The sequence below is a fragment of the Tinamus guttatus genome, unplaced genomic scaffold, assembly GCF_059628265.1.
Source record: "Tinamus guttatus ecotype Peru unplaced genomic scaffold, ASM5962826v1 Tinamus_guttatus_pri_ptg000459l, whole genome shotgun sequence".
NCBI lineage: Eukaryota > Metazoa > Chordata > Aves > Tinamiformes > Tinamidae > Tinamus > Tinamus guttatus.
In genome coordinates this window covers 3,516,459-3,543,041 of record NW_028288993.1, presented here as the reverse complement: position 1 = coordinate 3,543,041, position 26,583 = coordinate 3,516,459, and the positions used below count along the sequence as shown (strand labels likewise).

At 38.3% G+C, this 26,583-nt stretch overlaps 1 protein-coding gene across 2 annotated transcripts in view; it reads right to left on the bottom strand.

The window, feature by feature from the left end:
• HIRA (histone cell cycle regulator) overlaps window positions 1-26,583 on the bottom strand; it is a 32,094-nt gene that overhangs the window by 5,136 nt on the left and 375 nt on the right. The window contains exons 2-20 of one of the 2 annotated variants that reach the window (XM_088532325.1): window positions 18,783-18,845; window positions 17,906-18,016; window positions 17,491-17,581; window positions 16,918-17,012; window positions 16,018-16,113; window positions 14,965-15,125; window positions 14,637-14,804; window positions 14,026-14,139; window positions 12,340-12,410; window positions 8,461-8,566; window positions 7,385-7,612; window positions 6,460-6,545; window positions 5,694-5,888; window positions 4,176-4,346; window positions 4,029-4,067; window positions 2,583-2,787; window positions 1,687-1,782; window positions 953-1,101; window positions 509-670 (exon numbers count right to left, since the gene is read on the bottom strand). In XM_088532325.1, coding sequence (XP_088388451.1) covers window positions 509-670; window positions 953-1,101; window positions 1,687-1,782; window positions 2,583-2,787; window positions 4,029-4,067; window positions 4,176-4,346; window positions 5,694-5,888; window positions 6,460-6,545; window positions 7,385-7,612; window positions 8,461-8,566; window positions 12,340-12,410; window positions 14,026-14,139; window positions 14,637-14,804; window positions 14,965-15,125; window positions 16,018-16,113; window positions 16,918-17,012; window positions 17,491-17,581; window positions 17,906-18,016; window positions 18,783-18,845 — 2,407 coding nt within the window. The remainder of the gene's footprint in view (window positions 1-508; window positions 671-952; window positions 1,102-1,686; window positions 1,783-2,582; window positions 2,788-4,028; window positions 4,068-4,175; window positions 4,347-5,693; window positions 5,889-6,459; window positions 6,546-7,384; window positions 7,613-8,460; window positions 8,567-12,339; window positions 12,411-14,025; window positions 14,140-14,636; window positions 14,805-14,964; window positions 15,126-16,017; window positions 16,114-16,917; window positions 17,013-17,490; window positions 17,582-17,905; window positions 18,017-18,782; window positions 18,846-26,583) is intronic. The other variant, XM_088532326.1, reaches the window with a different exon arrangement.

The window sequence follows — 26,583 nt, the reverse complement described above, 5'->3', positions numbered from 1 at the left end:
CACCCTTTTGCTAAAGATTTCTGTCCCTGTAACAGGATGACCTAACAACTTGTTGAAGCACTGCAATTTTTATCTTAGCATCTTAAAGATGACTGGAGTACTTCCAACAGTGAAACCCGTGTACTTCCTAAATAATTATTGGCTAACTATTGGCCTATTGGAAGTTGGAAAAACCATATTTCGCCTTCCAGCCTCTCCTTTGTCCCCTGCCCTGAAAATCATTCCACATGTATGACAAGCCTAACTTAGGGAGGCTGTTTAAACCAGTAATTTCTAGCTGATCAGCTATCTTCTTTCTAGCATCTAATTCAAACTTATGTAGCCTCCTAGAATTGAGAGAAAATGGGATTCATCTCACACTCATTTTACAGAGGGGCATATTATATTCAAGAAGAGGCTTGTGTTCACACCTGACTTGGTTTAAGTCTGAATTTCTACAGCAGTGCATGAGCACAGCCACTGAACAAAGCAACGCGGAGAAACCAGCCCAGCCAACCCTGGTACTTACCAAACAGAGAGGGTGGCTGCAGTGGTGAGAGCCATGACGTAGGAACCTGTGCAATGGAGGGTGGAGATGGGGGTGTTCAACACTATAGGGGGAAGAAGGCGACGACCACAAGCGGAAAATACTGACAATGTTCGTTTTTCACAGGCTACACTTACAATCTCACTAAAAAAAATAAAAATAAAAAAATAAAAAAGATAATATGAATTAATACTAACAGTATTAATTATTATTATTTTTTCTACATAAGTGCATAAAGTTACCTTTAGAGCCTCTAGCTATTTGTAAAATGTGCTTATACTTTTTGATGTAGTTGATGCTCCCCAAAATTTGAAAACTTGAAAAATTCTATTTTATAATGATCATGTGAAACCTAAGAACATTTTCTGGCCTTCCAGGATGCTTATCTTTGCAGGTTCACCTTCCTCAAAATCCATATTAACTTACCAGCTTCCTGCTGCAGTAAGAATTCGGCTGGTGAGGACAGTCTCCCATTCCTTTCCTTCTCGATTACACTTTAACCTACTCAACTTCAAACCTCCCACTGTGGTCATTTCATTCTCCACTTCAAGGTACATTGATGGATCTGTACTTATCTGAAGAACAAGAAAACAAAATCCTTTTCTGAAGAGGAAAATGTCTACTCAACAACAAACGAAAAAGGAGACTGATCCTGCAAGGATCAGTCTTGGCTAGAGCATATGAGTCATTTCTGTCTATTCGGAGCACAAGAATGGAGGAAGGGTTTGTGCTATTCCATAAAGCTGTGCTTCCCATTTAGCGACCTCAAACCAAGCCTAGATACTTCTGGTCTTCCTGCATTCTTGCAATTAGATTATCAATGACTAATCACACAAATAAAACGTTTCATAAATAAATTAATTAATACTATTTCCCAGTCTCCTCGGATGGACAGGACCTCTCAGAAACTATTGTTTTCCTCTTCAGCAGTGCACTACCAACACAACTACAGTAACAACACAGCTTTTATTACAGAAAGCATTAAATTCCCAACATACTTTGACTAATATGTAATATACGTGCACGCGCGCACAAACATATATAAATACATGCACATTTTTGTAGAAGCTGAAGAACACACCATGCCTGCCTGAACAAGTACGTCCATATTTGTAAAAATAAGCAAGATTAGACCTCTATTTTTCAAATAATCTACTTACTTGCAAAGTAAATATTTTCTGGGGGATTGGGGTTGGCAGTTTAAGTGCTAATGCTGGTGCAGCAGCATCTTTCTCAGAGGCCAGTGTAGCAGGGGACTGGAGAGAAAAACAAAAAGAAGGGAGAGAGATAGAAAGAGAGAGAAAATGGTTATTATTTTCCTTAAAAAAAAAAAAAACACTCTATGCTATAGGTTTCCTGGAAAGGGAAAAACCTTTTAGAAATTCCAAGTAATATCTGTTGCAAATGTCTATTTTATTCCCACTATTTTCATAAATGCAAGTGTTTTTAACCTGAAGTCTAAGAATCAAAACAAACAAAACCAAAAACTAGATGTGGCCATTACTTTCTGCAACAGACTCTTTTTACTTTTTCAACTGGAACCAATTAATGAAAATTCTGGTACACTTCATGAAAAAGGCAAGCACAAAACACTGAAAATAGAGAACTCAATATATGCCCAAAAGATGGAAACTCTTGATTTAATTTACTACTTGACAGATCCTCAGTCATAACCACTCAAATCATGAAATCCAAGTCACACTCTGTGCTTATGCCATGCCCCAAAGAATAATAAGCCAGTGGATTTTTTTTAAATTCCATACAGACATTTGGCACAGTTACCACCCAGCACGCTGGTGCCATTTAGTAAGGAGTTGTACTTGCATTTATCTAAGCACACAGCTTTGACACCATGTTCACCCTCTATTTAAAATCTTAAAGTTATAAAAGAATAATGTTAAAAGCAAGGAAGACAGATGGGTGAAAATTCTGAGGGACCTTTAATTATTGCTCTTTCCTGGACTTGATCATGGCTAAAGCTAAGACAGGTAAACACAGGAGTTTATCATATGAATATCAAACAATTTAATGAATGTTATCCATCAACTTATTTTACCTGAACAGTTAAAGTCACTGGTACAAGTCTGGAGTCTTTTCGAGGCCTTCCTTTTTTCTTCTTTTCTACTATTTCTCCCTCAAGGTCCAGTTTCCGTTTAGGTACACTGAGTGGTTTAGCAGCAGGAATCTTCTCTTCACTGTCACTGCTGCTTTCCAGGATATCCTTGGTCTTATTGTCTTTAATTAAATTCTGATCCTTCAGTCTGAGCAAGTAAAAAACCCACTTATTTCATGATTCAGTTGGTTTCAACAGCTGCCAAATATCCTACCCACTGCATGCTTCTAGGTAAGAAAGTACATTCTTAGGACTGAGTGTTTTGAAAAGGCACAAAGGTAGGAGGGGGAAGCCAAACAAGTAAAGAAAATATTTTGCCCAAGTACAACAGTTTATATATATAATGTAGGTTGTTAAGATACAGTCTCACCTTAAAAAACAAACAAAATCAAGAAAGCACACCACTCCCACACAAGCATTTAACTACATTTACAATTAGATCTCTTCCCTGATTTGATAACTCTGAACTCCAAGGTGCAAGAATCTTTTTTTTTTTTTTTTTCTCCCTCCAATGGATATTACACATTCTGCGCTCTCATACAGAACTTGATTTGTCATTTTGTTGTCTACCCACAAAACTTGTCCTATTTAGCTTTGACTAAGTTGTGTATTTGAAACCATACAAATGGCCTCACTACTCTGTTTTCCATTTCAGGAATACAACAGAGCTAGAGATGACCAAGTACAAGCCCTGATGAACTTTCTGATAACTGTTCTACTCTAAAATAGGTCATTTAAAACTCACATTTGACCTTTCTTTCAAAAGCCAATTATCAACTTATGGCAATGTTCTGCCTGTTAGTCCATAACCACTCAGCTTCCTAGGAATATCCTGCATAAGTCAACCCCCCATCCCCACTCTGTTTCGGGGCATCTGAATTATGCCAAACAATTCTCTTATCCATAATTTTAGTGACACATTAGAAAGTTATAAGAGAAGTTTAATACAACTTTCCTCTGTATCATACACTATTTTATAAAAACATGAAGATATTTAGGAAAAATATTTTACTTTTTTTTTTTTCAATCCTATAGATCGAAACCTCTAAAATAAAATCAAACATGGAGCCAAAAACCTTAAAAATCAAAGTGTCTTTTCCACATGCCTTCATAGCAAAATCTGCAGGTGCTATGATCGGCCTCTGCAGCCGTGTACGGAAGCTTGTTCTGAAGCAAAGCCCGTTCTTGCAGAGACACGCAGGCTGGGCACTTGTGTTTTCTAAGCAGCACACGCATGCATGCGGCCGCACATGAAGGCATGCACACACACATACACTAACAGCCTCTTTTAACAGGAATTTAGAGTGAAATTATCCTTTAAGAGTCTGCTTGGTATCACACACACTAGAGACAAACACACAAAGGCACAATGGCAGCAAAGAGTTTTACCTATTCGCAGCTCTCCTTCCTTCCATCTGTGGAAGAGACCTAGGACAATTTCCAGAATACCAGCACCATGACATCCATACTACAGAGAATCAAGCACTTAACTCTCTATGCTACTCTCCTTTTTATGGTCTTTGTGCTATATCTTACCTGTCCACAACAGTCTGATTTGTATTTGTTACTACAGCAGTCCCTGAGGTGGCTTTGGATCGTTCTGTAAATCTAGAATCAAATGCTTTCATGGGTTCAATCTTGGATGGAGTTGTCAGCACAGAGGAAGATGGTGCAAGAGGAACAGCTAAAGCAGAGGTAGCATTTACACTGTCAAAAAAAGGGACAGAAAAAATATATTGAAATAAATTTAGTGTTTATTACCTCTGTAATTCACAATAACGAGCCAACATTCATTATACTGACTAGAAATCCTATTTAAAGTCTTTCATTCTACATACTTCTACATACATGAATTATTATATGCTTTTTTCACCTTTCATGTGTCAGTATCTTCTAAGCATGACCTATTCTCAAAAGCTGTTTGTGTTTACAATTTAAGATCTTGATGCTGTTGCACAGATATAATCAAGATACATAAAAAAGAAATCAGTTAAATATATTTTTAATTCAGAAATGTTTTCATATTATGCCTAAGTATCCAGAAAGGATCATTACTTAAAACTGGAAACGCTACTTAATTAATCTACTATCCAGATAGTAGCCTATCTACTACTCACCAAGAACTTTCCATTATAAGATTGTATTTCTTTGTTTAACCAATCAAACAATCTGAGCTGAAACATTTCATGTCAGGTTTTAATTCTGTTGTTCTGGTTGAAGAATCCAAAGCAATTCTTAGGCCTTTTCCAAGTATAACTCTAAGGCAAAGGATTATGTTTTCCCCATACTAAAACATTCCAGAGATCTCTTTTTTTGAGTAACTGTTTACTTTTGAGATTTTTCAGTTCATTCAGAGCAAAGAACAGCTCTAAGACTACTGATGTTAAAAAGCAGTTTGAACCCCAATTTCTAAAGGTAAGGAGATTTAATTGTTTTGTCTGTCAATCATCCCTCACAGTCTACTCATTTTTTAACCTGGCCAATCTCAACTAAATTGGAAAGGTAGAGGTTCCAGCAACACTATACTCTTGCAAGTCTTATAAAAACAGTGGTGGCATTGAGAAGAGGAAGCCGAATTAGTGTTACCACACAAGTAAAATTGAAAGAAATTCTGTCCAAACAGCACATGTGCACTGACAATCACTTTTCTCTCTCTCATCTGATTATACAAAAGCAGCATCACATTTGAGGAAAGGAGATTTAAGGGATATAGGATAGAATCTGATGAAAACTTCCAGTGCTGGGAAAGCTTTTATTTACTGATAGCAAGCCAGTATGCTATAAGCAAGCCAGTTTGTTAGAGCATTAGCACAAAATCAGCTGTAGAGCTCATTGCACCAAAGTTCATTTTCAGTACTAAACACAAGACTTTAATTGCTCTTCAGAGTGTAAACAAATATTGATAAAACCTTGATGTTTGCAGGAATGTTAGATTCTTGAAGTTTTGGGATAGGGAAACCACTTTAATAATTACTTGCTTGCAGAACTGTAAAGGAGAATTAAAACTCATAGGACGTGATATAAACGAGAAACAACATTTCTGCAAATACTGACCCATCTTTATTTGCTGTATCATCTGTTGGCTTTATACTGGCTGCTGTTGGCTCTACAGAAGGCTTTGAAGTATTAAGGGAATTGGCTGCATTAGAATCTAATGACAAGAGTTGCTGGTTACTTTGAGAAGACATCATTGAGCCAGCCAGAGATCCAGATATTGGGATGCTATTGAAAAACGCTGTAGAAAAATCCCTAAGCAAAAAGACAGACAAAACAACAAATACATTTTCTCTGAAATACTTCAAAAGAGAAAATTCCTAAGCAGAAAGACAGAAAAAACAACAAATATATTTTCTCTGAAAGACTTCAAATATTATCTTTTTAACTACAATATTCATGTCATTATTCCCTTTTCCACATATGATACACATACCCAACCTTTAAAAATACCTCTTATTGTCATTCCTCTTATTTAAAATCAAGCTAAAGCCAGTAGGTAGTAATGGAGATAGGAACATGAAGTACCTTAGAATAGTTTTCACTCATCTATAGTGGTAGATCACGGGAATTAACCTTATCCATTAGGAGTTTAAAATTGGCAGCCATTCTTTCAGTTCTAACAACTTACAAATTATTCTCAGATTTCACAAGTAGCAGAACACAGACGAATCACATTCATAGGTAAGTACTTGCAGGATATTCCCAGAAAACGTTTTAAGACACCATGAGATTAAAACAGGTCCAAGTTCTTAGTGTGCATCAGGAAAAGAAAATCCATATAAAAAGGTTAGGAATGATTTTTAAAAACTACTTCCAAATGTACCCAGTGTCCAGCTGAGCTATGCAGAGAGGCGTGATCCTTCTCCGACCATCTGCTGTCCGTGTTTCAACTTGCTTTTTTAAGAGATTCTGTTGGGAAACACATTTCATTATTGTTTCTGACAAATAGAAAAGTTTAGGTTTTTAACCTCAGCTAACAGATAATTTTGGAACATCTTTCATGTAACTCATTCAGATTTGTTAGCGGAAGTTTTTTTTTCTGCATAATGAGTGAATTGCACTCTTATTGTGTAAATGCTGGCTCAATTTATATTCGTATTTATGCAAGCATATTATATTTTAGTACTGCAACTTTTTTTCACCAATAATGGATTTTTTTTGAACATAAGTTTTTATAGTACAAAGTACAACAGAATTCTAATTCTGAGTACTGCTCTCAGGCCATACCACAATACAAAAGATTTTTGCCCTTAAAACACGCATTTTTAATTATATACTTAGCCATCTTTAGACTTGGCATTTTTGGAGAATGTAATTTGCTTTCCACCTTACAAAGACAAGCCTGAAACATTCTCATCTGTGTGCACTGAATCCTTCATTAAAATTGTTCTCCTGTGTTTAGGAAGGAATTAATGCTCCCAACCTCTCTCCTAGAGACATTACAGTACACTTCTATAGCCAGACTACTTTTAGCCGCCTGTGATTTCCTTTCTGCACATCCAGAAATTAACACACATCATAGAAACATCCACAAACCTCTTCCTACATGATCTTAATTCAACTTAAAGCATTTTAAATCTTCAAATACTAGCAAATACTAAGATTGTCAACGGGCCCATTCACATATTGAAAGCTGCCCTACAATGTGAGTACAGGTGCAGAAATGTACAGGTGTTTTCATAACAACCGGTTTGATACTTACTGACTTAGTACTTGACACTATAAAGTGACCATCCAAGAGCACCTACCTTTCTAATGTCCTCCAAACTCTCCCCATTAACCATGCTTGCCACTTTGGGAGCCGCTGTTGCCGTTCCAGCTGCTTCCCTTATCGATGCATTCTTCTGTTCCACTTGCTGCTGCTGTTGTCTCTGCTGATACTTGAGCATCTCTGGATTCTCAATAATGGTAGTAGACAACTGAGCTTCAGTCATTATTGCCAGGCTTTTACCATAGGTGGACTGATGGATATTGCTCTGTGGGTGTTAAAAACGTACCACAGCAGAGGAGTGACTATAACTGCTGCCATGACATCACTGATAATGCTGTAAAGGAGTTACACAGGTCTACTGGAATCAATAAAATGCAAATCCTCTATATAACTTATGTGTGAAAGAGTTTTATTTATTTATATTTTCAGCTAACACTAAATCAATAACTAAATTAATTGGAATACAAAGCTTTAGTTGGTAATAGCAGTAAGAGAGAAGGAAAAAAGGCAAAGAACCCCACCCAAAACAGGCAACAGCAAACCAGCTTAAAAAGAGACTTGCATATAAACAAGTCAAGCAGTAATTTCAAAATGTTTTGAGTGACCCACTCCTTGTTCTCTTGGCCAAATGATTACTTAAAATGTATAATGATGAGTAAGCAAATGGACGCTTTCCAAGTAGACTTTCTTTCCAGAGTAGAAACTAGTATTGCTAATTCTTTTTATTAGCCTGACTACTCTTTTTTAGTTCTGTTTTGAAAGTAGACAAGAACACATTTTTCTTTCATATAAAAGTCACTACATACTTCTATAAATAGATGTATATATATAAATATAAATATATTATATATATAATAATATATTATATATATAATTATATATTATTATTAATATATATTATAATATATATTATAATATAATATATATAATATATTATATATTATATATTATAATATATTATAATATTATTATTAATATATATTTTATATATTATTATATATATTATATTAAATATATATTATATATATATTATATATTAAATATAAATAAATGTTTTAATGAATCAATACATTGTATGTGGACTATCACAGAATCTTTGAGTGATTAGTGTACCTTTTCCTCCTCACTGAGTGGATCTCCAAGTTCATCTTGTGAAAAGTCCAAAAATGCCACTGATCCATCCATGGAACATACTAAGATACCAAGTCCATTAAGGGTCCTAAACGAAATAAAGATTTTGTTTTTATTTTTTTTAATTGATGCTAAAGGGCAATCCAATAAACAATAAAAAATAAATACATGAAGCATAAGATTTATTAACACAGCAACTAGTGATGGAACCAGAGAAATGGGACAGCAAGGAGAAAGTGATGGACAGCAGGACCTTGGGTTCCAGAGGTGGCAAATCTGAGAGGGCACTCAGCAAGGTGGCTGGAGAACAACACACCTACCCCGACATGATCAGTACTACAAAAACTTTTCTGTAGAGGTGGAACAGAATATAAAGCAAACTGCTCACCATAAACAAGGAAAGATAAATACGCTTGCTGTAGAAGCTGTTTGAACAATTAGTGTTTTAAAGACGTTTTTATGTAAAGAAAAGGGCCTTCAGCAGCTAAGCAATAGATCCACACTTTGTTAAACCTTGGAATTACAATGTTGGGATAGTAGCTAGAAGCCCACGGAAGATGCAGCTTCATCATGCATGAGAAATAAATAACAGATAGCCCATACCTACATGGAGCTTAGTATTTAAAATAAACAAGACAGGAAAAAAGAGGGGAAGAGACTAAGAGAACCTGTATGTTAGCTAAAATAACTCTTCTTTATCATAATTATCTGAAATGACAGCAATGAAAAGAAAGCAAGATTTGATTGTGTCATTCATGGTTTTTAAGCAAAATGCATGTGCGTTTGCATTTGGAGATATGTTATAATCACTCTTCTGGAGATCTCAAAGGTTTTCTTGGACAGAAATAGGACAATGGCAGGAACTATACATTGCAGCCTTAACAGAACATTAAAAAAAAGGCACTCCCCCACAAAAAAACAAAAACTATCAATGAGGAGTTTTTGACTGTTAATCCAGCAGCTGGCGTCACAGAGCTTGGAGAGACAGGGACAGGGCTGGTTTATCCATGACTTGTTATGGAGAACAGAAGAGGAAAAGACAGTAGGCAGAATCAGCCCTGTAAGGATTAGAAATATAATATATAGATTCATCTGGAGGTGTTTGAAAACAGCTTTGTGTGTGCGTGTGTGTGTGTGTGTGTGTGGGTGTATATGTGTGTGGTGGTGGTGGTGGTGGTGGTGGTTGTCCTGACTGTATCACATTCAGAGGAACTAGCCTCAACATTGTGTGATTAGGTTAACCACCAATACTACCACTTCGAAAAGTGATAAAAACCTTGTTGAGGAGTTTTCTGCTTGCTTTGCATGTAGAAGTGCCAAGAAGTTGTCATATAATAATTGCTTGGATCTAGAGGTCAATGGCACATAAAGGAGAGCAGGAACTTTAATGATGGATGCAAGTCTGAAACTGAAATAGAAACCGACAGCTATAACTATTTTAAGTATTAAGTTTCTCCAAATTTATTTGGTCCAGTTTTAGAATTGGGGAAGGACTGGAACATGCTTCTGGAACACTGCATATTACTTTAGCCATACATTTGAATTTGTAAACAGGATATAAAATAACAAGCTCCAGAAGATCTTTTGTCTCTCCAAAATATCCCACAAACACATAAACTGTTAACCAGCTATTATTCCCAATGACTATGCCATGAAAAGTGTGCAATTTGCAGATGAGGAATTAAGGAAAACTACAGGAAAACAAAACTACTCAAAGCTATTGTACTACAACAACAGCTCTCATGAAATATTCCACTTGTTGACTTTTAAGCCTTAATTTATTAATGAAAAGCAAAATGTTTTGAAAAGCTCTTACAGGTGCTTTATTAAGCTCCATATAAAATGTCTGGGGCACAGAGAAAACAAGATGCTACACATCTGTAAGCTTTAACATTTACAGCACAAAATCCCAAGACAGTAATAGCTGTGCAGGTATTGTTTCAAAAGTTAAGAAGTGCTAGAATCAAGACCAACTGTGCAACCAGCTGTGTGCATATTTTGAGAAAGTTATTACTCTTTTCTTCCTCAGAACCTGTAGCTCTAAATTACCCGATGTATGGACATAAAATATTTCTCTTTATCATTTATTGGGTGAGCGGTTTCAGGTATTTGTCACTTTTTATTCAAAGCTCACAGGGAATAAAGAGCCACTGCTTTTTTTTTGTTATTATTTTTATTCTTTTAAGAGTAGGTGTTTTTGTTTTAGTTAGTTTAGTTAGTGAGGCAGACCCCACTAATGGGATGCTATTTCTCTAGTGTAGTTCCCTTATATCTTGTCCTCAAAGAGCCTGTCCTCCTCCCTTCAGCACTTCTTGTGTCGAGCTGTATTCACCCCACACCCTCCTCCCTCCATCTTGCTCCAGTCTTGGTTTATCTTTGGCATGTGTGAGTTTTTTGTTTCGTGGGTTTTGTTCTTTTGTTTGTTTGTGGACAGAGGGCAGGTTTAAATTCAGGCTTCACACTCTGGAGAGAGAAAGGAGTGCAGTCCTTGAGGAAGGAAGAAGGAAGATGCAGCTCGACTGCTGTGGCAGACGGGAGAACCTGGAGGATATAAACTGGAAGAGCTAATTGGAAACAGAGTCATGGAGAGCCCAAGACTTCGGCAAGACTGGGGTCGTGCTCCCGACTGCTGTGTTTTCTGAAGCAGACAGCAAGAGGTGGGTTTCAGGACAGCTAGGGCAGCAGGCTGAGCAGAGAAGGGATATCCCACTCCGCTGGGGCACCAAAGGGGCCAGCCCAAGGTGGACAGCGTGAACTATGACAGGGCTCTGGGAGTTCACATTGGGGCTGTGTTCAAAGAATGACTTGAGCAGCCCTGCATATACACCTAAACTCTGAACCCCCCCCATGCTTTCTGTTAGCATTTGGCACTGCCCTGATTGTGCTACAACAGGCTGGGAAGAAAGCAGGAAAGGAGGAAGCAACAGTTACCATGAAAAGAGAAAATAGGATTTGGGATCACAGACTGCTGGGAAAAGGGGCTGTCCTGTTCAATCCAGGTCACTACAGACATGTCCTGCAGCCTCCTAGGAAAGCTCAGCACTTGCCCTTCTGCTACTTTCAGTGCCGTATTTGGTAGGAGTGTAGTTGGGTGTAAAAGTTTCACTACCCCTTCTCCTAGGCTTGCTACCTGAACAACCTCAGCTACTCTTTACTACAGTGCAGTCTGCATCCTTCATGAGGCACTGTAATACCAGCGTGTAAACACATTCTTCTCAAATGATCAGAGTAATTACATTTACTTTTTTTTTTTCTACATGGAAATACTCCACCAGCTTCTCTGTGTTTATGTGCTTGCGTGAGGGAAGAGGGGGGGAGGGGAAATAGAAAAATAAGGAGAAAAAAACAACAACAACAAAAAAAACCACACACCCGCCTACCCACCCACCACACATACTTTTTTCCTCTTTGGATACAAGATAACTTGTATCCTTAAGCAGGAAGGAAGGCTTGGCCTTGAAGGATCAGTCTGAATTTCCGTAAGTCTGCCATGTAGTAACTTTTCAAAGACATAACGCACATAACATGACACTGTGGGCCTGAGTTTTTAAAATGAGATACACCTTCCATACCAATTTTTTAATATATAGTCTTAAACAGGAGTCATTCCACAGGTATTTTATTGTATCATATGTTAAATTCATCAGCTTTGATTTAGCTCTAATTCTAAACGAGCTCAGTGGAAGTGATTGCATATTAGTAACGTCACTACAAAAGATGTTGCAGCAAAATCAGAAACTGCAGAAGTGTTTGGGTTCAAGCAGCTCTCATCTGTACCATTTAAGGAATTTCCAGTTAATTTATATAACTAAAGCTGTCAATAACATTTTGGCTTTAACACATACACACAGCAGCACTTACCAGGAGATGTCCATGATAGACTTGTCAAACAGTTCATGTATGACGACTAAAGGTCGTTTCAAACACGTGAGCTTAAAATAGAAGAAGTAGAACTCAGAAACGTAGAAGTTAGCAATTCTATGACTAGAACAGAAAAGCTTTGAAGAAGCATGGCTGATACTCAACTCTCGCCTCCTTCTGAAACACAGACTGAATTTATTAACAAACCTAGCCTTTTGCACTGCATTCATACAACTCTACCAGTCAAAAAGTAATTTCATAAATGCTAAAGGCAGCTTCTATTCTAAGCTTTATTGAATTAAGGATGTTGCAAACTGCCAGCACAAGAGAGAGAGAACACTGATTTGGATTCCACACCCTCATTTAGGCTACTCCTCCACTCCACAGAAGCCAGTCAACAGCAAAAGGAAATTAACTCACTTATTTTTTAAAAGTACTCCTCCACACTGATAGATCACCTTAGTAATAGAGAACTGAGTATGGAAATTCCCAATAATTTGCTCTAAATGTGAGGTCATGTAAGCTAATATTAAAGCAATGGACTTTGTAGCTACAGTGCTATTAAGTATAGTACAAGTAAAATGGAGCAGGAGAGGTCCATGTGGTCAGGGACGTTTCACGTTCGTGGGTACCCAGAAGTGCATGGTTTCCAGTTGTTATTTCTTTTATGTTTCAGTCACAGAACTGTGTTGCATACTTATATATCTTTAGTTCTCAAGTCTTCTTAAAGATTGCCCTGATTTGCATCTCCACAATACCTAGTCTAACCTCAACAGGCACTCTACATGAAATCACAGTATAAACAGAAAGCAAAATATACTTAGAATGATACTTTGATGTGAGTATGCACTGGTAGCATTGCCAGAAACAGATTTAGTGTTATGCATTTAGTGATTGATGGATAAATATCACACTTGAATCTATAAATAGTAGACCATAGTTAGCAATTGGTGTTTTTTGGCATAGGCTCTCATCACAAAGCACTACAATCAGTTGAACTGATTTCCCCCTCTTTGTAATCACCAAACAACCAATCTTGCAGCTGTAAATGCAAGAATAGCTAATCTTTCCTCAGACAAAATACAATTTTAGTGTAGACTAAAAGACTTCATGTATACCGAAAACTTGAAAGCATATTTTAAAAGCTCACTCTCTTTCACAGTCATTTCCAAAGTGAAGGCAGAAGCCACGTAAAGCAGGCAGATGAGGCATGTATATACATAGAAAGAGCTAAGCCGTGCCTGCTATATTACTCTCCTACCTATAAGAGGAAGGGTGACAAAGTTTGTCTCTAAGAATTATCATAGTATAGGCGGGCTAAACATGGAATAACAATAAAAACTTTTTCTTTTTATACTCACAAGGAAAATGGGTAAAAGGAAGAAAACTGGGCTAAACTATGTTTATTGGCTGCAGCAATGCATTACTCTCCTGGCTGCATTACAACCAGGGCAGCTTACCCTGTCATCATGTTCTAGCTGCTCTTTGCCTCTAGAATGCTGAATTCCTGAAATGAATTAATGCCAACCCACTTCCCCCAGCTAATCCGCTAATACCAGAGAGAATAAAAAACTAAACATGAATCTAATTATAAGACTCTAATGCTGTACACATGACCTTTGTGCTAAACATTCAAGCTATCCAAATGACCACATTAGTGAAAGAAAGCAGGAAAAAAAAGTTTACCCAGACAGAGAGAGATCGATCCTTGCTACCAACAGCACAACAGCAGTAAGGACAACTTGACTTGGTGGAACTCCCATTCTTTTGTTTCTTCTTGAAGATTTTTGGATTGAATTTCTGGACAAGCAAGATAACACAAGATGTATTATAGTAATTACATTAGAGTAGCTACTTTAAAGTTTGATACTCTGAAGTGAAAATACTGGCATTTCATGGAAGCAAAGTCTATAAACCTGCCTTTACAACGGACATATGCTTTCATACGTCCTTCTAAATGCCTTAACAGGAATACTACTAAAGCTATTAGGAAAAGCTAAAGAATACTACTCTTACTAGCAAACAGGAACACACCAGAAACCCAAGTCACTTCAACCAAGTCACTAAACTGAGTTAGTTTCTGGTGTTGCTAATGTTTTCTTCTACATCTGGTTTTCTTACCTCAAGAGCAGGCTGATTACTTGATTACAACATTAAAGATGATGTTTTTGAACACCACCATGCGTTACCTTTACTAATACTATACCTACCTCCAGTTATTGTCCATTTATGTGTAATATTACCAGAAAGCACGTTTTAAACATTTTGCTTCAGAGAAATTACTACTGCTTGCTCACCACTACTGTAACTGCCTTCCGATGCCCTACAAAGTCCATGTTGGTTTTCCATCCATCTCTCTCAATAATCTGAGCAGTAGGTCCAGAATTATTCATGGCATGAGCAGAAACAAGATAGTGACCATCAGGTGACCAGCTGAGACGCAACACGTGCGTTGTCCCTCCGCACTGGAAAACAAGACAAAAGCATGGCACAGCTTTAAAAGTGTCTGCATAGGGCAAACAAATGATTTTAATATAAATTATAAACAAATTCAGGAATTTTATCTCTTACTAAAAGCAATTCCAGTAATCACAGTTTCAAAAGGCTACTGTAAAATGCTCATACCTCATCAAAAGGTTTTGTGATGCTTGTTTCCAGCTGCCAGTCCATGGTCCGCCACACCTTCAAGCTTCGGTCATCAGCTTGAGAGGCAATATATTTTCCTACAGGATCCCAAGTCAGTCCTTTAACCAAGCCAGAATGTCCCTTCAAAGTGGCAAGAATTTCTGAGCACACACACAACAAAAAAAACAAACACACCTTGAAAATACGGAATGGATGCTGTATTTCTTCCAGGATAGATCTTCTTTAAACAGCATATTAAATATAACCTCTTTTTAAATATACAAATATCAACACACCAACCAAACTGGAGTTCATATTTAAACTAAGAATGATACACAAACGTAATAAAGAAAACTCTAGCTAGAATAATAAGTGCAAAACTCTATATAAGAAATAGATAAGAGCTGTGAGACTAGCAGAACCCAGGCACCCTAGAAGAGCACTTTCATGCTATGGAAAGCAGCAGTTTAATTGGAATTTCCATTAAACTTCCATTTTTTCCTCTAGACCTAAAGACCATCATAGCAAGCCTAACTTTGTGCACCAAACATGAATTAAGTTATGACTGAAAGGATAAGGAAGCCTGACAGACCAGGTAACCTATTTTCAGTCAATCTTTTGCTTATCATACTGTTAAACAAAAGGCTGAGAACACTGCACAGGCTACATAGCTCGACACAATAACAACTCTGATATTAACCAATAATATCTGATATTATTGGGTATTAAGGGAAGCAATCCTAAAACACGCCACGGTGTCTGTGCATCATGTAATGGGAGCCTGAGCCTGCACTGGGCCACGTGAAGAGAACTAGCCAAACAGGGGCAAATGCTCCCGGCTGCTGCAGACCTCGCGAGCCACATAAACTGTCCCACGGACTGACTAGCTGCACCTGGCCTTGGGACTGTATGAACTGCCAGCACTGCAGAATAATAGAAAACAGCCAAAGGGAAGCCTTGAGAACATTTGTTACTATGAGAAAAGATGGAGTTAAGGACAAAGAGGAGTTTGTCAGTTCCACCCCTACCCATCTAAAGGATAAGATTTCTCACCTGGAAATTTGACAGCATTCCAGATGACAACAGTGTTATCCACACTGCACGATGCCAGCCAGGCATCATGAGGAGACCATGCTACATCCATGACATCTGTATAAAAACCCAAATGTTTCCATATAAGACATTGTTGGCAGGCAGAGAATCAATATTCTACTAAAAAAGAATTTGTGACAATGCTATTTCCAATCACTGAGAAAGCATTAGAGTCTCACTATAGAAAGAGAAAGAACATGACAATTTGGGAGAGCAAGACACTCCCATTTGTAATGTACAACAGGGAACACACACACGAAAAAAAAAGTCAAGGTAGAGACTGCAACACTTAGAGACTATAGAAAGCACTAGTATACTGTATAAGGTATATTTTTTGCTATGTTTTAAATGTGAAAGCAACGGCAGCTATTGCAAGAACTTATTTCCATCAGTTCATGCATGCTGGAAAAAAGTCTTGGGTTTAATCATAGTAAACATTAACAAGGGGGAGTGTTTTGTTTTTCATCTTTTGTATTTGCACTTACACTTTTTTTTTCCCCAAATAAAACCAACATTTCTTGGTTTACACAACTGTTTTGGTCAACCAGGGGACTCTCCACTATAACTAGGGACATATATTTCAAAACAACACAAAAAAACCCACAGCAGTTTACCTTATTCAGGTTCATTTTTACTTAACAAATAATGAATGAAATTCTTTAGTTACTCATTTCTCCAGTACACAGTTTGCCATAAGTTACTTGTATGAAAACTGAAATTTGATTGAAAATGACATTTTCTAATAGATTTCCATAGTAGCTCTTAAAAGCTATTACCAACTCACCACCAAAAGTACAGGTTTTAAGAGAATTATGCAACAAATACATTTAGATCAGGTTCACTCTGCACGTTTTAACTTACCTCCCGAATGGCTTCTGAGAATTGATACACACCTCCACTGCTCAACATTAGTAAGTTTGCTACTAGAACCAAACACAGTACTGGGTCCAATATACCTAATTAACATAGGAACAAGAGAATTATCAATAGAACCATACCAACTTCTTCATCAAGATGTTTCTTCCTAAAGAGAGCACACTTCTATTTTCATTGCAAAAATAACTGAGTAGAAAATCGAAATGCAAAAATTTTATTTTTTATAGAAAGTAATTTTTGTTATTAAAATTAGTCTATAGATAATAAAAAACAGTAATATTTAAGATAACTCTAAGTCTCTTTGACAAACTTTATTCAAGGACAGAGGAAGATGCCTGAACTTGACCTGCCATGCAGAGAGACACTGCAGGCCAAGAGACAGGATAAAAGAACAAATCTCCAATATCAGTAATTGGATCTTACGGATTTCAGCTCCATGCGCATAATGTGAATCAGGGAACTTGCAAAAGGCTGGCAAAGGGGAGAAACAGTAACAGACTTGACAGAGTAACCTGCCTGGAATAAAACACAGAACTGCAAAGGGAAAAACATGCTTACGCAGCTCTTTTCCACACCATAATCAGCTTGTCATCTCCCCCTGAAGCCAAGTAAACTCCATTGTTGGACCATCGCACACAGTTCACACAAGCTGAAATGTAGAAAAGAAAGTTTGTAAGAAACAGGAATAAAAGAATTATCGGTGAATTACTATTTTCAGTTGTGTGGACACAATTGAAAAGGTTCCTAAGGAAGAGATTCCCAGAAATACTTCTATATTTCTCTAAATATTTTTCCATAGCTTAACAACATGTTCTGCTGAATATTTTTAAAAAATACATGGAGTCTGAGAGTGCTCTGCTGTATTTTATTGACTTTCACCATTGGACAGGGCATTATTTTTTGTAATTAAAAACAGATGTAGTGCTTAAGGTTTGGCAAATTACGTACAGTCAGTACAAAGAACCTATGTTACCTAAGTGATTGTCCATCTGACAAAGCATCTTGGGGATATTTTCATTCTTTTCATCTTCCTCTTTCAGGACAGGAGCCATATTCCAGATCACAACTTTCCCAGAATCCTGGCCTGCAGATGAACAAAAAGCCACGTAAAAAGCAAAAGAGATTTTCAAACTACTCTCCGTTTCAGAACAGACAGTAGCACTTAGGCACTACTGCAGTGGGAGCTTTGGAAATACTTAATAATAGATGCCATTCTGATTCAATTATGTGTACTCAGAAGTGTTTTTCTTGAAACTATTAAAAACTAAGTTATACAGCCAACTTCAAGGGAAAAAAAAGAAATAACACAGTATACCTAACAGCAATGCCAACTACAAGAATGTACTATTTATAATCAAATTGTGTTTAATGAGAGACATTCAACAAACTTAATTGAATACTTCAATACAAAAATCATTCACTGTAGTAATCCAAACAATATTTTAGCTTAAATTTCTTGAACAATTCAATTTGCATAAGTGGATTTTTTTTGTCCCAATAATTCCACTAGGCAGTTTTTCAAAAACCCAACTTCACATTCCATTCCTCTTCAGATATAAAGGCAACGTGGCCAGTATGTTTACAACTCAACTATCTTAACTACTCAGCTACTACGTCAACTGATGCTCAAGAGGATAAGTACATCAGAAACAATGACCCTGCCTACTCTAGCAACAACAGCACTTTTCAAGACATATTAATGACTTAGGTAATTATCTGCTTCTTGATGATATAAGAAATGTATTTTAAAAGGGCCAAAAAGATTAAAGTGCAGTGAGGACACAAGATTATTATAGACCAAAATTCTGCCTTCAGACTACAGCCAAAATTCTGTCAGTACACAGGCATACCTTGTCCTCCTGTTGCAAACTTGGTCCCATCTGGATGAATGTCCACTGAAAATATTGGCTTTCCTGCAATCAGAGAACCAGAAGAAACATAGTGAATCGTTTTAAAATTGAGAGAATGTGGCAATGCCAAAGGAATCATAAATGTTCTGGCTAACAAATAATGATTTTCTCCTAAAACATAAGAAATACAGCTGCCCAAGAGGTGAAAGTAGCTTTCTAGTCTGTTAAAGTTGTCATGGCATAACAAAATAGTGAATAATCAAGGACACTTAACGCAACAAGATATGCCAAATGCTACAAAACAAAATAATCTCAATGCACATGCCAGCTAGGTGGAACGGTACTGTTGTAAGCGATTTCTTTCAGGCTTCTAGCAGAATCTAGCTGATGATTTAGCGCAAGGTTTGTTTTGGTTTCTGTTTTTTTTTTTTTTTTTTGCAGTTGTGTGTGCACTTTTTACATCTTCCTCAATCTCAGACTGCATCTGTTAGTCACACAATTATCTGTCTCAAACGTTAATTTTGTTGTTATGAAATACTTTCACCAAAAGCCTAGCTTTTTCTCTTATGACTTCCATACAGACAAAGGAAGACTAAGTTTAAGTCTTTCAGTTCTCAATAGGCTACACTTTCCAGAAGAAAAGCCATCATTTTATAATACCTTAAGCCATCCAACAAATAACTAGCACAGTGAGTGAGCATCTTTTGAAACCTCAGAGCCTGTTCTGCTCTGACCATTAGATCGCGCACTCGCCCCTTCACGCGCACAGTTGCTCCATCCTTTGCTGGAACAGGTGGAGGGGAACGCACAGGAGAAACTTTCTGCATTACACCAACTCTGCAAAAGCTAATGCTAAGGATAACTTGAAATAAACCATATTTTCAAGCAGCAAGAACTAAGGAAAACACATATGATTCTACATTCAAATGATTGCTGGCAGCAGCCTGAGCTCTTTACAAACAGGACTGCTTCTGCAAGCAAGATGGCAAGGCTGCCACTATGAAAGATGGCAGTTTGTCTTAGTGGCCAAAGGAACCACAACTCACTTGCCAAGGTTATTTGATAATTTTTCCATGTATATTTATACTTGCATTGTTTTGTCATGGTGTGTTAAGATGCAATAGCTAAAAACTTGGAGAACTTATCCAGTTTATCCAACCATACATTTTATGCTGTCACTATGGCATCTGAATTCCCTGACATTAAATTAATAAAAAAAAACAAAACCACAATAAACATCAGTATTTCTTACTTGCTGAGGGATATGCATTCTGTTTGAGCAACTTCTATGTTGATTCGTTTTAACCTTTATTTTATTTGGATTCTTATTGCATCCCTGACATGTGATTTCCCTTAAAATTTTAACAACAACCAAGCAGAGACCGTAAGTACAGAAAGATGGCACTCGATCCGCATTCCTTCCATGTCCTTTAAACCACATAAAACACACAAGCTGGTGTTTAGCTACGACCTCTCTTTGTGTTGTTGAGCCTGCATCTATCCTTTATTCTACTACCTTCATTGTAACACACAGGGAGAAGCTGAATATTTTGAGAAGCACTGACAGAAAATAAACATTTATTTTACCCTTCCCAAGATAAAGAAGTTCCCTTAAATAATGTCTGTAGATCGTTTAGACTAGCTTAAAAAAAAAAAAAAACACCACCCTAACACCCTAACACTTATGAAAACAGGCCATTCTATAGAGCTTGTGGTGGGAAAGGCCACTTTTCCATCTGTGCCAACAATCCCAGACGAGGGACTGGGGATCAGGCAAGTGCTCCCTCCACTTATCAAAGACTTTGACTTGAACGAGCCTGGTTCATTTTGCTTATAGCAGATTAGGTATCACTCACAAAGCTGGAGAATGATTGCCCACCAAATCAGAAGGGACAGGAACTGCTAGCAGAAGAACATCGGTAAGCAGGGGGCACTGTAATTTTCACATCTTAAAATTACACTTATGAATATTACAATTTTGTATTTGGTAGACAGTTTTTATTTGGCTTCTCATTATTTGGGCAAAATAGATATAATGTACATTCTGAATAACTGAAATAACTATGTGTGTGTCACAAAATTACAAAATAATGTTATTCCCTTCTGAATTACCTTTATGAGCGTACATGCTCATTTGTTTCAATTTGTAAGTAATAAACTAAAGAAATCCACATTTGAAGCTAGAAGTTGGAGACTTAGTACCTACAATATGTGACATTACTAAAGCCAAAAGACTATAGGCTTTACTAAAATATTAGACTGTCTTTTATAAGATCATAGGAGCTCATAAGATGCAATTATGTTTTTCTTTGCTATGTCTTAAAGCTATCCTAGTACTTCCAATTTCTGCCTTATCCCAAGAGCACAATTCCCCAAGAGAAGCTTCCTCTTCCTGAAGAAAGTTTTTGTGCAGCTGCACAAATGGGGTTGAAGAAATTTAGCAAATTGAAGTAAGGTTAACCCGTACTCTGACAGCTATGCTTTCCCCCAATGGAAACATTATTTTATTATGCCCAGGTAGAGACGTGGAGCTTCTACAGATTAGTCTTCCATTTTCCAAATACAGAAAATCTGTCAAACTACACCCAGTCTCAAAAAAACTCTCCATTTGTTACACCTTATTCTAGTGAACATCTTGCTGCATTCAAAACACAAACGGTAACTACAAAGTGCCAAGATAGACAACAAAATATTTCTAACTTGGATGAAATACTACTTCCAGGCCAATCTGGATTTTATTTCTAATTTCTTTAGAAGCTGCTCTAAGGTCTGTGGGTAATATGATTAATCATGCACTACACAGCTGTTCTTGCGCTTTACTTCAACCACAAATGTCATCAGTGGAAGAACACGGAAGCGCATCTTGAGATGAGGTGACCAGCTCACACAAGACCATGGGCTGTCCAGGTCCCGCTGCTGCCTCTAGCCACATACAACTTACCTGCTGCTTAAGAGCAGAGCCAAGCACAGCAGCAGTCTCGCTTAGATGTCTGCAGGAAACAGCTACCTACTAGATCTACAAGCTGAGCTAGGTTTTTTTTGTTTTTTTTTTGCATTTGTTCCCTGCTCTGCTGGCACAAGGTTTGTCTGTTTTATTATCTTTAAAATGGATAAACACTATCAACTCATTCATTACTTAAAAAGGAGATCTTCTCCGTAACAGTCAGTGGAGGAGCTCCAAATATAGCCCTAGACACTCTCAGGTCTGCTCTGTATTTCCATGCAAGTGGTGGAGTTTCATATGAAAGGCAAAAGAGAACACAGCTCGTGCACATGATGCCCAAGGGAAACCAGATGGCACCGCATGGGCAAGTGGCACTTGCTCATACACACAAAGGTCAAGGACTTGGCCACCTGCACAGAACGGAGCAACGAGGTGAAGCGTTTCAGGGGTAGAAGGTCTGCATGCAGCCACCGTTGGGGATGTGCTACCTGAGCGCACTTATGGTCCCTTCCAAACTCCCTGCTCATCAGCACACCGTGGAAAAGCAGCAACTCACCTCAGGCAAACACAAAATAGCACTTTTGCTTATGCTATGAAAGACAGTCACTTAGTAACAACAGGCTGGTTTTTGACAACAAAACAGTACAGGTGGTATTTTGTATTTGTAAAAAAGCAGAAAAAGCAGTGTGATAAAAGTTAAAGGCAGGAGATCCTGTAACTTTATGTATTTAAAGTAGAGCAAATTAAAGTGTTCAGAGCGCTCCGAAAGGACTCATACAGCACTTCTAGAGTTAGGCAAGGCAGTCCCTTTGCAGAGTCCCTTTTTTTTTTTTTTGGACATGCAAGCCAATCCCCACTAAAAATGATTGAGCTTGAAAGTCGCTCATTTTCAGAGGGAGTTAGACCTTTACTATTTATCAGAAAGCAGCGTATCAAAGTTGCAAACAAATTCAGCTCCCATTTAGCACAAACGCCACATGAAGTTTCAAATCAGCTCTGTTAGAGTCACACACACGAGGAGAGATAGGCCAAAACCACGTGGACTGCCCAGAGGCACTTCAAAGTCTCCAAGCTAGTGGTAAGAGGTGCGAGTACCGATACACACCTCCGATAAGGCAAATCTGCCCTGTCCCCTGATAAGGAAACACTGTCCTGTTCCAAGAGCTGCATGTGTTCCCAGGTTTTTGGCAATTGAGAATCAGAGCTTGTCTTGATTAAATTAGACATTTAGATTTAGAAAAAGGAATTTCTAATAAAGAAGTGCATACTTGTGAGTGTATATTAATTCTTTTAAAATCTAAAAGGAAATTCTTGATGGTTCTTAATCACTGTTTGCTCAAAACACTTCAGTGTTTTCTGCATGCCTTAAAACACAGAATAATCTAATGATTGTTGAAGTTTTATTGTTGTTGTTGTTTTTTAGTTGCCAAAGTAAACAATACTTATATAGAGCTGGAGATGTAAAATGATTAGAGAGAGAGAGAACATAGATGAGCTGGCTAAGGACAGAAATCCAGCACGACAAAGTCATTTTGGGGAGTGATTCTTCTTGCCTGGTACAGTTATCAGGGTAACATCGTTTACAGTGGCAGATAACTGTCACAGGTTAAAGCTATTAAGAGTTTGCTACACAGTACTTCTGGTTTACAAACTGATCACAGATACAGGATTTTTTCCTCACTTCTGTCATTTTCTCAAAATAGAGGAAAGGAGCCATTATTTGATAGTAACCACTTCCTCCTCTAGGTCTGTTTCTTCCTTTATCCGACTACACTGCTCAACCCTGCTGAAATGAGCCAAAGGGCACAAGAACCCTCTTTTAAAGTTGAATAAGTGCTTTCCTATTCTTTGGATACTCAGGCCAATGGAGAAATTTTAAGTTTCCCACAAATAACTGAAGGAAAGGTAACCAACTTGAACACTGACACTGCAATTTAAGTCACTCATAAAACACTCCTCCTCTCATAATATTCTCTTTAAAGAAAAAAAAAAAACGGGAGGGGGAGTTTAAATGATCAAAGTTCCCAGCATCACACTACACACAGAAAGCAAACCAGGGACCAAACCAGAGACCACCTTATCATATACTGAGATTAATAGAGTTCACCTCAGATTTTTTTGCTTAAAGAACCCAAATATATATATTTAATGAAATATGAATAGTGAAACAAGCTTAGAAAAAAAGCTTGACAAGATGGCTTAAATTCAAGGAAAGCCTCCCCCCCCTCTAAGTTTTAAATGTTATCTTCAAATATTATGTCAATTTTGTTTGTTATTTAACCTTAAGGCAACAACCAATGAACTACAGAGCCAATTTTCAGTGACTTTCTACCACAATATGAATGAGTTTCTATTTATTTTGCTTCCAGCCCGTCTAGTACATAACATCTGACTCATAAATCAATTCAAATATTTACATTCCGCCATTATACCTTGAAGAGGTAATAAACTCTATGCCCTACATTTAAACAAAAGCAGGCCACAATGCTGTGAATTGTTATACACAAACTGCACCTTGGGGTTTGCAAGAGCTTCTCTGAATCACAAGGGACCTTCTGGAGGGTTCAGCACCCACATTGAAGGACAGGGGCCCTCACAGAATGATGAATAAAATACGTAAATTCAGCTGGCGGATGTGTGATGCATCCTTACATAGATGCTGAGTGAAAGAAACTGGGAAGGAGAATCACTCTATTATATTTTACAGGTTTCCTTTTATCCTCACATATGAAATTGCAGTTTTCAATACGCTCAACCTGCTCTGAGCAAAAGAAATGTCACAGACAACAAGTCAACAAGTCAACAACAGGAATTTTCTGTGAAACCTAGTAACCCCCCTTCAACAGTGTGAAAGGCTTACTGAAAATGCATTTGAAGAAACATTTCCAGTAAGTACTCAGATAAGACAACATTAATAACTCTGAGACAAAAAGCTGCAGAACCAAAGTGTGTTAAAGTGCTTTTATAGCAAATGCACAGCATCTCCGCCAAGCCACGCACAGGTCCCGCTCGCACCGACCAGGATTCCCATGTGATAATCTGGCACTGACTTCTGATTTCTATGTAGGCCTGCAAGAATCACCACACTCATTCTAGCCCATTCAAGAAAACGACAATCCCAAAACTGAGGGGAAAGGGAAAGGCAGGAATGGCAGCACTGTGAATCGGTGTGCAGCACAGCCAGTCCTGCTTTCGGGATCCCCGCTCATACACGAGCTACAATGAAGCCGCCTCTTCTGACAGGGAAAAGTGAAAAGAAAAAACGATCACAGCGAGTCTCTAGCACATACAGTTTGAATAATCTTTGCCCTGACTCTAGATAAGTGTCAGTGCAAATACGTAAGTGCATTAAAACGACGGGAGGCTTTGCATTCAGCGATGCCTGCAGGATGCAGAACCTTCATGTGTTAACAAGGGCCAACCAACCTCACCAGTTTCATCCTGCCCCCCTTGCCCCAAGGATAAGAACACGTGAGTCTTGCACTGTCCTGTATGTTAGTAGATCTTAAAGCATTTTACAGAGAAAGTCAGTGATCCCCTGAAGGTGGCAAAAATAAGACAAAGTGACTTCCCCAAGCTCATCCTAGCAAGATAGTGGCAGAAAAGGAAATAAAATTCAGAACTACCAAGGCCCTGTCTAGTGCATTAACCACCAGCAAAGCATCACAGCGGTCTATAAAGAGAACGCAGCTGTGAATTGCCTCGCATGGATGCTAGCTACCAGTCCATAAACTGGTATCAAAAATGGTTAGAAATACTCTGAAGTTGCTACAGTTTTCAAATACTGAAGCATCACTTACAGAAATAGGGAAAGTAGTTACAGAACTGTCATACCTATGTGATCTCTATATATTTCAGTCAAAAGTCTTTATCCAGCTTTTTGCAAATAGGCTTCCATTAATCCCAAGATCCAGAGAGGCACAGGACAGTTTACCCTTCCGCAGCCAAAGATGCAAATTTTAAATGCTTCTCTTTCAGATTAACTGAGTAAAACTGTAAAACATATCCCAAAGTAAACTACTTTCACATTTCTCTCCGTTCAGGATGACCCTTTATTAGGGATCTTTGTTCATCTGCTGACCATGCAGCCGCGTTAGGGTTATACAGAAACACATGAACTGCAGTTTTAGGCTCGAGTAGCTCCAGTTCTCGAGCCAGGGACACCATTACAAAGATAACAAGGCCCACGGAGAGCTAGCTGTAAAGCTGCACCTCTGCTTTTCAACTCAGAGCAAAGTTCCCCAAATTGCACAGCCTGGGCTCTGTTCTAGATGAAAACTAGGCAGGTCCAACTAAGGCATTTATATTAGTGCACAGGATTTGCAGTCAACATACTGCTATATGTGTGAATTGGAGGACGAAGTTCAAGCACTCAAATAGGAGCTCTTCATATGCAGGACCACTTCTTACTGCTACACCAGGATGACACAAACTCCTCCTCAGAGTGAGAAGGAAGCAGAGCAAATCCATAACATTGATACTGCACTCCCTGAACTAGAACACTGTGGATTGCTGGATCTAAACACACTAACTCTGAGGTGTTTCAGCTCACCGACCCCCACGGCACCATTAGAGGGGGCAGCCAAGGCACTGTGCAAACTCCACAAGTTCCAGCTAGTGTCAGAACAGCCGTTCCCAAGGGCTGCGGGCACCGGCGGCGCCGCAGGCCGGGCCAGACCGTATCCACCCGGGGCCTTTAACCCGCGGCCACGAGGGACGCGGCGGGACCCGCGCCGGCGACAGCCACGCGCACGAGCGGGCCCTCCGCCGCCATCCCCAGCGTTTGCTCGGGTCAAACCGCCGCTCCGGGGCCGCGCGGGCACCACGGCCACCGCCCCAACGGTCCCCAACGGCCGC